Here is a 13280-nt window from a genome sequence, read left to right on the forward strand (position 1 = left end):
AACTGTGTAAATTCAAAAAGCCAATCTGTAAATTATATTTTTTCCCCAGATGTATTTATCTGTGAATGTGCTAAATTGTAATTAAGCCTTTATTTGTCCCACAATGGGGAAATTCCAGAGTTGCAACACAGAGTAGGAATAGAAGTATAATTATAAAAAACACTCTTGTAGAAAAACTCTTTCAAAAATAAATGAATATGTTCAAGTTAAATGAATGCATATTTGAAATTTCCACCCTCTATTTTTATCGCGGCTTCGTTGCTAAAGCTCGGAGCAGACAGATATTTGGAGCAGACCCGAGCGCCATGTGAAAAGTTTGACAGTTTTCACGACACTTTCAGCGTGATATTAATTTGTGACGCATCTGCTGCTGTTGACTCAGCCACACATTTACCTCCTTGGCCTGATGAAAGCTCACCAATGCAACGAGCGCTTTTGTTCAATTCTTTTCCCTAATGCGTGTGTGATGCATAATGCTCAGATGCCTCCTCCAGGCCATATCTGATCAAAACAAATGCACCTGCACTTTTTTTCCTTTTTCTCCAACTGCAACTCCCCCAGGACGGGTAAAAATTGACTCCCTGGCTTCCTCCACCAGGCAATTACGTGCCATCTGTTCCCATCTTGGTTGTTCCAGCTCGTTTTGTTTCTGCGATTGTTCATCTAATATCATAGGCCTAAAGTGTTAGGGAGAAAGGAGGGGTCGCTGGGCGTGGAGGGGGACACCGAAATGAGGATTGGCATGAAGAGAAATTAATCGAATCTAACAGCAGAACCAGATCTTGCCTCTGAAAGGAGATAGTCCCACAAGAACGACGACCATTACCATATTCATCACCTAATATTGCCTGCTTTATGCAAAGTGAAGGCGACTGGCGCAATATGACTTTCTTTACCACCTCTCTAATCTTATCCCACAAAATCTCAGACTTATTTTTAATTGTTTGCTCGCAACAATTTGCTTGCAGTGCTGTGACATTTGTTTGCGCAACGTAATAATAGTCAATTACGTTTCCTGTCACATAGGCGCCCCATATACATCTAGTTGTGATGCTGCCATGCTGAATCACATTATTGTTTTGTTACAGTAACTATTGGGGCCATTACTCTCTGCCACGCGCGCGGGCTGCTTGCACGATGGAGATTTAATTGCGCAATGTGAGGCAGGGCGAGCAGCTGGATCGTACGAGTTTGAATGGTGATATCAATAACACAACGGTCCTGACGCTACCTTAGGCTCACATAATTCCCCATCGCTGCTGACAGGGCGAGAGATAGAAATAATCCGTCACAACACCAGTGCGGGCAGCCTGTGGACCTGGAGTGACACCCAGCCTCTGACATGAGCCTCAGGACCAGGGGGCACGGCCACACCGCGACCGCATGTCTGTGTGGGTAAAGATAATTGGTGAGAAGATGTTGGAGCTTGTAAAGAGTACAGCTGTCACCCCGCTTAGAGGCTTAAAAGAGTGGAGGGTCCCAACTCTTAGGCCTCAGAAGCAAATTTAGCCAGTTGCAACTAATAATTAAGTTTTGATTTACCATGTTGATCATTATTTGGACAGAAAGGTAGTTTAAAACAATTGAGTTTTTGCAAGTTTTCATTGAAAGTGTCTTAAGCATTGGACCAGGGTAGGTTGGGTTTAATTATTTTTCTTTGTATATTTTTTTAATCATTATTGTATTTTGTATGTTTTACATTTTTCTTGGATGCACGTTAAAGGTATATTTTTTTGATGGAGCATATGCTTGTCTCCATGGAGATGTTATTGCTTTGCAGATAATGTTCCACAGATAGGCATAACACCACCAGGTCAAGTTACAGGTCAGATCTGTGGAAAGGCAAATCCGCACACAGCAGGTTTTCGGGAAATTCTCTTAGCAATAAAAGCACCTGTAATTGAATACATGCCAGATGGATATAGTTTAATGCCATACTGTGGAATATTACTGTCAAAGCAATAACACCCCAAAGGAGACAAGTATATGGTGGGCCCCACATCAGAGAAGTGTATCTTTAAGCCATGTTTAATATTGTGGAAAAAGAAAATTAAAAAAAGTTGATAAAAAAGGGAAAATAAATAAGTATTGTCAGATACCAACCTTAACACAGAAGGTTGGTATATATTAATTAGTTGCATCTGAAAGATGACTAGAGTTGTTTTGAAAGAAGAACATAATAGAAAAAGACAGCTGTAACTTGTGCCAGAAAATCCAACAGTATATAGTATATAGTAATACCTAGTAAGAAATAGGCAAGCACACCTTCATGGCGCACCTGTTTGAGAATGAACAAAGTAACAAACAGAAATACTAACTAAATTAAACAGAATGTCACATTCTAGGTGTAAAAAGTCCAAAATGAAATATAGGAGAAAACAGCATGAAAACAAACCTTTACAAACTGCTGCTACTTTTGTCTATTAGACCTTCCAGATATTTTTGAATGGCCTCCAAATATCTTCAGCCCAATGCTTTCTATTTGCTGACATCTAGTGGTTTTTTTGTAGATTGCAACATTGGACATAGGAACAACAGGTGGATCAATTATTCACTACCATCAATGAAGCAAAGACTAATAGAAAAATATACAAGCACAAATTTACAGCCGCATAATTCAAATAAAAATGAATGGCACTACTTTTTTGGCTTGTGACCATGGATCTATTGTGACACAGTTCAATTATTGTGTAGGCCAACATATTCTGTCGTTTGATTGTTGGTAGAACAGGTCCCCTGTTCAAAGTATGTACATTTACAAAGGACTTAAGCATGACATATTTAGTCCAAGAATCCAAATCTTTTAATTTCGCCACTAAACAACAATAACCCACTGAGTCAAATGACACTACCGCCAACCACCTGTGAGGAATGCAGTGAAAAGGGAGCGAGGAGGGGAGTAGGTGAGAGAGGGGGGTGTGACAGACACAAGTGGGAGATGTAGGACTGAGGGCTAGAGGACAGAGCGGCCCCGGCGACACATGAAGACGCACGCATCTTCTGTTCAGGTATGACCTCAATACTTCGAAGGCCACTAAAAGATACTTTAAAAACAGATAGAGTAGATAAGAAAAGTAGATGATGTAGATAAGTAGATCATTAAAAGTATTTATATAATAATTATATTTTGCTGCAAAATGGAAAAATTAAGAAATGTCAATCAAAAAGTTTAATTAATTAATAAAAACGTATTTGGTTTAAAAAAAACTAAAGAGTTGAACTAATCTAATTTGGTTTATAGATGCATCTAAGACTAACAAAAACTCCACAGTAAAAGTGTTTTGATATTGTTGTATAATGGTAATGTTCAAATTATATTGTTTTTAACTTTTATTCATTTTAGATTTTTCATTTGTTGTTGTTTTATAATTGAAAATGCTAAAATGGATTTTAATAGCATACGTTGGATTCAATGTGTCAGAAAGCATGTGGACCTTCTGCACACTCTTTTCAATTATGAATGGTATTATTTATTCCATAGTCTCTGCTCTTGAGCGACCGGGAGCTTAGTCTGGTAACTTAGCAACTAGTGCTACTCATTCAACATTAAAGTGGGGAAATTTGAGAGGCTACAGCGTCCACAGTCCAGGGGAGTAACAGGGATTTGTTACTGACACTGTCTACAATGTAATCCTTATAAGCAAACACTTCATTTGCTTTATGTAAACTTGTCAATCAACGTTTTCTGCAAACAATTCAAACTTTGCACTATCCATTTCCCAACTCCTTTCAGTCATTTTTCCAACTTTCCACCAAATCCCAGGAGACCCATGTTTAAAACCAGTATGAATCCCAGATCTTTGACATCATTTAAAAAACATGGGAATAGATTTTATCCGCTGATGATCTGAGGTCATATGTTTCCAGGGGGACTGTATTGTGAACTTGCAGCTGTAAACCGACACCAATCCTTTCATCCATGCAAAAGCCTTGTTGTTTTGCTCAGAGGGTAACTGGCTCAGACTAGATCTACTCTATGAACAAGCGCACCCACAATTGCCCCTCAGAATTACAATCCAATCCAAACTATATGGTCACCGTGAAAAAGTCAAGTAGCCTCCTGATCTGGCAGCGTGTCACATACCTAATATGTATGATGAAAGACGGGGCTCAGTTTCAGTGCCTTGGGCTGATAAGTAATGCCATTTCCGACAATAGGGGTCTGTGCTGCACACGGAAGTAACCAAGAGACTGTTGAGATTCAATGACAAGTGATAGGACGGACTGAGTGAAATAGGTGAAGATTAAAGACTACTTTTACGAGGAATGAGAGGCTTTTAATTTGTAACATGTAAAAACACCATCTGTGCAAATGGAAAGTTACATATTAACAACATATTAGTGTACCTCTCTCTTTTTGTATAAAGATAAAATTACTTTATGACACATGTACTATTGGTACTTTGGTATATTTTGGCCACAACATGAGTGGGACAATTTCTGTCTGAAATACAACATTTTTTTATGTTATAGAGGGATAGTAGATATATTATAAGCCACACAACTGGGCAGTTTCTGTTGTGCCATATTTGCATTATAAAAGCATTTTCATCATGATGCTTGTAATATGTTTTGATGGTAATTTTATCATATTTTACAATGTACTATAAATGAGAAAATATAACATCTTAACATAAAATGATCTAAATAATTACGAGTCTTGGCAAGGTATTATGGTTGTAGTAGTAATGATCGGCTGTGTTGGCTTCACTTGTGACGCTTGACTCAAACCGCAGGCAAAAGCAGGACAGTGGTTATACGAGACCACTTTTGAGTCTGTGAGAAACGGAATATTGTGTCAGACAGATAAAGTTGCAAGAAAAAGGCCGGTGCCCTAGTTTTATAAATACAAGACAAATATACACATATGATATCCTTGAATCAACAGGATACATAAAGGCATTTCCCAAGGGATTAAAGAATTATTTTACATCTATGGAAATCTTTAATAATAGAATGATACGTATGATTTATTAATAAAAATGATGTCACTAAAATGATCCAACAGGACTTAATGTAAAAATATTTAACTAACCTGTCCCTGTTTTTTTCTTTCTTCTCACAGACAAAAAATAATAATACAGTAACTAAAGAAGATCGTTCCAAGCCACTTTCTATAATGTTGCTAAGGTCCCATTCGGAACGAAGACCCCTTCCTGGATTCTCAGCTCTCCTATCATACAGCACTTCCAAACAGGATGACGAAAAGACCTCCGTAGAATCCCCCACCCTCACCCCCCGGGAGTCCATCTTCACACCAACATCTTTGTCCTCCCCGCCTCCATGGGTGTCTCAGGCTCTTGCCAACCTCGAAAAAGGGGAACATGAACTGCTGACCCTCAGGGAAAGACAGCAGAACGAAGTGGATGAGGTGAACCGTCAGTTAGACAATGCTGTGATTGAAGCCCAACGAGAAGAACGACGTCTGCTGGAGAAAATAGAACAAGACCACAGAGATGCACAGAAGCGACTCGACCAAGTGAAAAGAGAGAATGCTGCAGCTGTGCGTGTTGTACAGTCAATGGTTGACCAACAAATTAGAAAAATTGTTCAGTTGAAAGAGCAGATCCAAAGATGGGGCAGTACTGCTGGAGGTGCCAATAAGAACCAGCTCCAGAGAGGGGTCTCAGAAGCCACTCAGCCATGGGAGATCTCACTCACTCTAAAACGTGTACATTTTGTATCAACTGGCTGGTCTAAGACGCTGAATCTGGGGGATGTTGAGGTTCAAGAACAAGGTATGACCTACCCCATTGGTGTTTGCGGTGTCCAGGGACAGAAGTGTGCTTTACATTCAGGGGAAGAAGCATTCACCAATATCGCTCCACTGGAGATCCGGAAAGACCCACAGTCTAACAAATCAGGTGAAAGTAAAAAATCAAACAATGGCAAAATGCGCGTGGTCCGGAAACTTCGCTTGTCAAGCTCTACAGAGAATGAAGATGATCTTAGGTCACCAATGTCTCCAGTGCCAAGGCGCAGAGGAGCTTCAGAGTCCTCCCAGGATGAGGAGCTGGAGTCTGTATGTTCGGAGACACAGGGGCAGGACCTGTTCTTGGCTATTCCTCCAGTGTTCAGTCAGGGAGAGTCTGAGGGAGAGGAATATGATGGGAAACAAAACAGTAAGAAGAGACCCATGATGAAAAACAAAAGAAAACAAAAGGCTCTGGTCCTGGTGTCCTGTGAGGAACCCTCATGTCCTCCTGAAGAAACTCACAAGAGCTTTGCTGGGCCAGTTTCTCCAAAGATCAAACGTAAAAGTTCATTGATGAGACACAGCTTGGTGGATCTAACGAGACGTGGTTCACTGCCCCAGCAAGCACTACTCAGAAAAAAGACTTCAACTCAATCAATGGACAGTGGGAGTCCTCCATCTCCAACTGAAAGTGAAGATTGCTGTTACACTTACAATGTAAATACTCCAGTGAATGGATCACTAAAACAGGAGCATCATCGCGCGATGTCAACAGCTGACCTCTCAAGCAGGCTGCATCCTCTGGTTACCAGCGATAAGAGAGATAGTGGCAGAATCAGAAAGGTCAACAGAATGCAGCTCGCCTCCGATAATACAAGTCAAAGCAACACTTACTCAGAAAATGCCAGTGTGACCACAGAAAGACAGTCAAGATCTAAGTCTTGTTTCACCAGAGGCTCAGGCTTAAACCGTGTCAGCAGGTCACTGTCTATGTCCGCTATAGATGGAGACAAAGAACAGAAAGAGACTAAAAAGAACACAGAGAAGCCACCTTTGAAGGAATTAGAAGAGGAGATTGTTTCTATTGCTCTTGATGCTGCTGTTTTAATCAAACAGATTGGAAAACAGGGATCAGGTCGGAATGACTTTAACTTACCAAGCGGAGTCCATGCCACTGTTAATGGACAATTGTACATAGCAGACTGTGGAAATGCTCGGGTTCAGGTTACAGACATCCAGAAGAATCTTGTTCAACAAGTGTCTCCTACAGGATCAGAGAGGTCCTCTCGCATCAGTAACTTCTTCGACGTGGCTGTGAACTCCTGTGGCCTCATCGCACTCACTTGTGCAGCAGAGCGAGCTGTGCTGGTTTTCAGCCGACATGGCCGCCTTCTGCAAACATTTGGAGGGACAATGATTGGCTCTTCTAATGAAGAGCTGGATGCTCCCAGAGGGGTTACTGTAACACGTCATGACGAATTTTTGGTGGCTGATATCAAACGAGGCAGCCTCACTGCATTAAAGCTAGACCCCAAAACAGGAGTGAGACTGGAGCGCACAGTCGTGATGGGGTACCACAGGCCTTATCTAGTGGCTGCTTGTCTCAGTACAGGGCTGATGGCAGTTTCAGAGAGAGGCAATGAGACGGGACGGGTGCCTTGTATCCGAGTCCTGGAGCCTGGATGGACCACCATCAGAATCCTGGGAGTATGCTCGGGGCTGGGGCCCGTCCTGAGTAGTCCCTGGGGTCTGTGCATTGACAGTGATGGGGATGTCCTTGTGGCAGACTGGGGCAAGCAGTATCACCGTGTGCTCATCTATCCATCCAAGGGCGTGGGCTGGCCCCTGGTAAACGACAACCTGAGCAGCCCCAGAGGCCTGGCCCTGTTACCTGATGGACACATGGCTCTGTCTGACAGCATGAACCACTGTGTCAAGATCTACCGCTACAAGTCCAATCAGGAGGAATAATGCATGTAAATATGTAGTACGGGGTTAGTACCAAGGGGCAACTTTATACAGTTTATACCTCTATCTAGGCTTTGCATGTGCTTTGTAAACTATAGAGTGGGAAAGAGACCAGAATATTTGTAATGCCTCTGTTCAAAATCACTGACAATATTCTTATGGAACTAATTTTATTGGGGAACTTGTAATCACTCTTCAATCAATCTAGTGTTTTAGTTTAAAATAAGGACAGCCTGTAACCCTAATGATTTTCAATGTCTGAAATGAATAAATAATGTTAGCGTAAAATTTTCCCCTGGGGATATAAAATGTTTCTGTCTACATCAAATATTAAAATAAAATATCATTTATCATTATTTGTTGTTTGTTTTTACTCTTGAGTAACTTTTACAAGAACAAGACTTAATGCAATGATTACCGGTAATTTCAACATAACTCCAAAACATTTACTCCAGAGAAAATAAAGCAAATAAATACTGCACTTTAACTTCACCAGTCACCAGCCAAAACCCGATTGAGCAACAGCGAAACTTTCCAAAAGGACATTTAAAAGACTTACAAAACACAGTTACCTAACACACCTACGCACCCACAAGCCGATATAAGTTCAGCTGCTTTCACACACAGAGAGCCTCTTCGCTTCACCAATATGAAGCTACTGACAAGCTTCCTCTTTTTGGGTCTGCTGCTTGGTCATACCTCTGGGGCCCCAGCGTGAGTATGATTTGCTTTTTAAATGTACAAGTTTTTGAAAAAGCAATAACATTTGTTTAATAGTTTACTTTTGTCTTCAGTTATTTACAAGTAAGTAGGAGATAAGTCAGGGGTGGGAATAAGAAGAACAGATTATCTCCTCATTATACTTTAGCTTGCATGTCAGGGTCGGAGGTTAGGCAGTAGGGTGGAAGCAAATCATTTTTATAAACAACAAATAGTTAATGAAACGTTCTATATAGCTCTATATATAGCATTTATTTCATCACAGGAGTTTTTGTAGCTAAAAATATAATACTGCTGGACATTCTAGGAAAAGCTGCTCATTTGACATAAGCAGGCGATCCTCCACCATCATAGTTACACACTGCACCTTCAAATTACTCACAAGCTAAATTTGATCAGATCATTAAGGGATCAGTAAGTGAGTTAGTGGTAAAAACACAAAGCTCTTTGTCTTCAGAGTTGATTACAAGTGATCACAGTGGCAGTGGAAAAAATGTTTTTAAGTGAAAAAACAACAACAGCTATTAGAATCTGCCTGCTGCCTAGTTCATTTCATAATACTAAAGAAATGCTGTCCAAAGTTGTGTTTACTCTGTCTGTCAATAAATAACTGACATTGTCACTGCTCAATGAACTTTTCATTATGTGATACAATGTATTTTTCTCCTAAATACTACATATTTTACAGGCAAGATGTCACAGAACCTGGTATATCTTATTTTACTATTCAAATTCAAAAAGAAATTCAAATAAATAATAACATATTTTTTGCCACCAAATTCAGAAAGTACACAAGCTGCACTTCCAGATCGCTGTTTAGGCATTGAGTTTGATGCAATTGTCCCAGATGAGAAAGGAACAACTATTTTCTTCAAAGGTTAGTCCGCTTGTCCAAATTATAACTACAATTCTCATAGAGCAATGTCCCTAAATGTACAAAACCAACCACATTTTTTTCCTTAGGTGGCCACTTATGGAAGGGTTATCATGGTGATGCTCTGCTATCTACAAACGCCTTCAAAGAGCTAGACGATATTCATGGCATCGGTCATGTCGACGCTGCTTTCCGTATGCACAACCCACAAAATTCCAATGACCACGACCACATCTATTTTTTCATGGTAAGTTTCATTTCACAACCAAATAATGTAATATCTCTTACAACACACAACAAATGGCAATGTTTTCTTCAAAAGGACGATAAAGTGTTCAGCTACTATAATGAAAGTCTAGAGGAAGGATATCCTAAAACAATCCAAGAGGACTTCCCAGGCGTGCCCTCTCACCTGGATGCTGCGGTGGAGTGCCCTAAAACCGAATGCCAAATGGACTCTGTGCTGTTCTTTAAGGGTATGTAAACTTATAGACAATCACATTTTATGTGAATATCATATTATTGATACAGTTTTTTGTTATTTTCAAGGGGTCATGTTGTTAATTTTGCACTTTCTGCTTCAACGTTGTAAAAAATGTATCTGAAACATTCCACATATAACTGTTATTTACATAATAATTGTAGTATTTTCTGCCTAAAAGCATTAAAAAAAATTTTTGTTAGAAGTAGAAGTAAAAGCATGGAGTCTGAAAACGACTTAATAAAGTTTAAGTTCTTCAAAAAGTGATTGAAGTAAATGTAACTGTTTACCACTCACCTCTTTGTAGGACAAAATGTACATGTGTATGACATCCCGACAAAAACAGTGAAGACGAAGTCATGGTCCCACCTGCCAAACTGCACCTCCGCCCTGCGCTGGCAGGAACATTACTACTGTTTCCATGGACACAACTTCACCAGGTTCCAACCAGTGACAGGAGAGGTCACTGGGAACTACCCCAAGGATGCCCGCAACTTCTTCATGAAATGTGACAACTTTGGTGAGACTAGAAGCAAAACACAATGCAAATTAGTGACTTTATAACATTTGTCATACTAAATTAACTGTGTTGCATGTCTTTTAGGTCATGGGCAGGGTTATAAGGTTCCCAAGTGCAGTGAAATCAAGTTGGATGCCATCACCACTGATGATACTGGCAAGACTTATTTATTTACAGGTAAATGCCCAAAAATACACAGGGAGGCCATACAATTGACATAAAATCACATAAAAACAAATATTTAATTTATTTAGTGTGATAGTAGTCAATGATAATCAAAAGAATACTTCCAATCTCTAACAAAATTCCAGAAATGAACATAAATAACACACATTTACCAAATGTGCAATTCCATGGTCTTTGCATTTTGTTATCAAACTGTATTAATGTGGGTGCCGAAAAATTTTAAAGAATCTGCAATGGTTATATCTTCATTACCAAAGGAGATTTAAGTGAGGATGACAGTAATAGTCTATTGTAACTACCTTTGTTTTTGCTGCATTGAGCTGCAAGTCGTTGAGTTGGACATACCGTAGGAGACCTGCTCACAATAATAATGTTCATTGGTGTCGGAAATAAGTCAGACTGCTGTTGTGTCTTCTGCATATTTGAAGATGGATTCAGAATTGTGATTTCAGGGTGTTAATGTAGAGTGAGAACAGTCAGGAAGAGAGGACACACCCCTGAGGGAGACTAGTGTTCAGGGTCAGAGGCAGGGATGAGAGGCCACTGATCTTGACCCCTGTGTTCTCTCCCCAACAGGAAGCTCCTATACCAGTGGCAAAGAGTAGCGGGAATGTCCGTGTCCATAAATTTGTCTAAAAGCTTGACTGGATCAATAGTATTGAAAGCAGAGCTAAAGTCATACATGGGCATAAGTGTGAGGGGACGCCCTTGAAGTTACTTTATTCATTTTCGGGGCTGGGATGAGCATTTGGGTACAATACACAGAGAAAGGGAAGGGTTGACAATAATAGTAAATTTTGAAGCTAACTGGGATGCACAGTGTTTCAGAAGCATTGGACTGACACCATCAGGTTTTTTTGTTTGTTAAAAGAGGCGCTCACTTCCTCCTGAATGTAAAATGGTGGTGTTGGAAGGGGGAATGGAGGGACATAGTGGGAGTGGGCAGCTGCTCGCACATCCTATGAAAGTTGTCTAGTTTGTCTGGGAGGATTTGTCAGTATCAACGATAGAGCAGGTTTTTGTTGTTGTCTGTCATTATATTCAGTTTTTTCCAGATAGTCCGTTTGATCGGACGTTTTTGCATATTTTGATTAGGCTTTTCTAATGGCAGCTGCATATAGGAGGCTTTTTTGCTGTAGTTTTTAATTCACTGACAACGAAAAGAAAGAGCTGCCCTTTGACCTGTCCACTGTCTGAAGTATATATAACATCCTTGTGTCTGCAGGTCGCGTCTACATGCGCTTGGACAATGCTCGGGATGGTCTTCATGCCTTCCCCATCATAAGGTCTTGGAGGGAGGTGGTCAATGGAGTGGATGCAGTCTTCTCTTACTCTGACAAAATGTACATAATTAAGGTAAGACTGTTTCTGCTTGAGCACAGTTTTTATGCAATAATAAACTATATGTTGTCATTTGTGTACTAAATGCCTGTGCAGGATAACCAGGTGTACATCTACAAAGGAGATGCCCATTACACTCTGATTGAAGGATATCCTAAAACCCTCAAAGAAGAGTTGAACATTGAAGGAAATGTAGACGCTGCGTTTGTGTGTCCCTCTGAGGATACAGTGTATATAATTCAAGGTTAGTAGGCAATTCTATTTTTTTTTTTTTTTAAATGCTAAACATCAATAAAACTTTTAAAATGTTTGCATGTTTGAACATTTCTACAGGTCGCAGCATACGGGCCATTGACCTGAGTGCCACTCCTAGGGTTGTACTGCGAGACCTGCCCCTCCCCTTGTCAAACATTGATGCTGCCCACTGCAGTTCAGATGGAATCAGACTATACCAAGGTGCAGTGTATTATGAATATGAAAGTCCCATGATACTGGCTGCAAGCAGAATCGCCCCAAGGCCTCAAAAAATACCTGCCCAACTGTTCAAGTGTGAGCCTTAGGAATGAAATGGTTCTAAATATGAATTAACAATAATTTGTTTTGTTTTTTATTATTGTACATTCCAATGTTTGAATTCATTTATTTTCATGAATACAGTATAATGACACTGAAAGTCACGCATTTGAGAGTTGATTTTGGCCACTAGAGAGTCAAACACAGTCATACATGGGGCTGGTTGCCTTTTATTTAAATAGTTGTAAGCATGAATTTCTAAATAAAACACATCAAAGCTCACGTATTTTAAGAAGTACATCTGTAAACATAGAATAGGATGTAGTAAATAGTTGCTATAAAGCTGGCATTGTTATGCAGGCTTTATCTTATGTCCAAATATTCACAAATGATACAACTTTTCAAATATTCTGAAATTTTACAACTTGTGGTTGATTTAGTTTTAATGTACAAACCAACATTCCTGTGAATTTGGTTTGAATCCTTACTCAACAGTACAGTACCAGACACTCCCTTTTTGGAGCAGGGATACGTGCACACTGTAGTCTGCTGTCCAGTGATGGCATTAACTGAAATTCAAGGCCTTTTCAGATCCTGAAGAGTTTTTTGTTCTGACAAAATCCCCAGGACTTTCAGTGAGAATAATGGAAGTGCCTGCCTCAGCACAACTTCATGTGCGAGGCTGCGAGGACACACACACACACACACACACACACACACAGACAGACAGACAGACACACACACACACACACACACACAGACAGACAGACAGACAGACACACACACACACACACACACACACACACACACACACACACACAGGCTACAGAAACACCAGCAGAACCTGTGACTACACAATCTACACTGCTTCTTTCACAGAACTGCATGCAAGCTGATTGAAGTATAGTAGCAAAACATGAACATGACATTGACCTTTGGATTTTTAACAAATGTATTGAAAACCAACCAACTGTATGAAATT

The 13280-nt window shown here is 40.1% G+C and overlaps 2 protein-coding genes across 2 annotated transcripts; both read left to right on the forward strand.

Moving 5' to 3' along the window:
* The first annotated feature begins 2914 nt into the window (after positions 1 to 2914).
* Positions 2915 to 7776, forward strand: LOC140377016 (uncharacterized). The gene is made up of 2 exons (XM_072462309.1): positions 2915 to 3008; positions 5066 to 7776. Exons 1-2 carry the CDS (start codon positions 2982 to 2984, stop codon positions 7664 to 7666), a joined length of 2628 nt encoding a protein of 875 aa, XP_072318410.1. The 5' UTR covers positions 2915 to 2981; the 3' UTR covers positions 7667 to 7776.
* A 1377-nt stretch (positions 7777 to 9153) lies between these two features.
* hpxb (hemopexin b) lies at positions 9154 to 12401 on the forward strand. The gene is made up of 8 exons (XM_072462613.1): positions 9154 to 9260; positions 9347 to 9504; positions 9580 to 9733; positions 10046 to 10258; positions 10343 to 10435; positions 11670 to 11800; positions 11882 to 12029; positions 12119 to 12401. The coding sequence occupies exons 2-8, from the start codon at positions 9454 to 9456 to the stop codon at positions 12343 to 12345; spliced, it is 1017 nt and encodes a 338-aa protein (XP_072318714.1). The 5' UTR covers positions 9154 to 9260; positions 9347 to 9453; the 3' UTR covers positions 12346 to 12401.
* The last annotated feature ends 879 nt before the right edge of the window (positions 12402 to 13280 follow it).

Source organism: Eucyclogobius newberryi, unplaced genomic scaffold (genome assembly GCF_026437365.1).
Source record: "Eucyclogobius newberryi isolate DKJ021-1_F unplaced genomic scaffold, fEucNew1.0.hap1 SCAF_1, whole genome shotgun sequence".
NCBI lineage: Eukaryota > Metazoa > Chordata > Actinopteri > Gobiiformes > Gobiidae > Eucyclogobius > Eucyclogobius newberryi.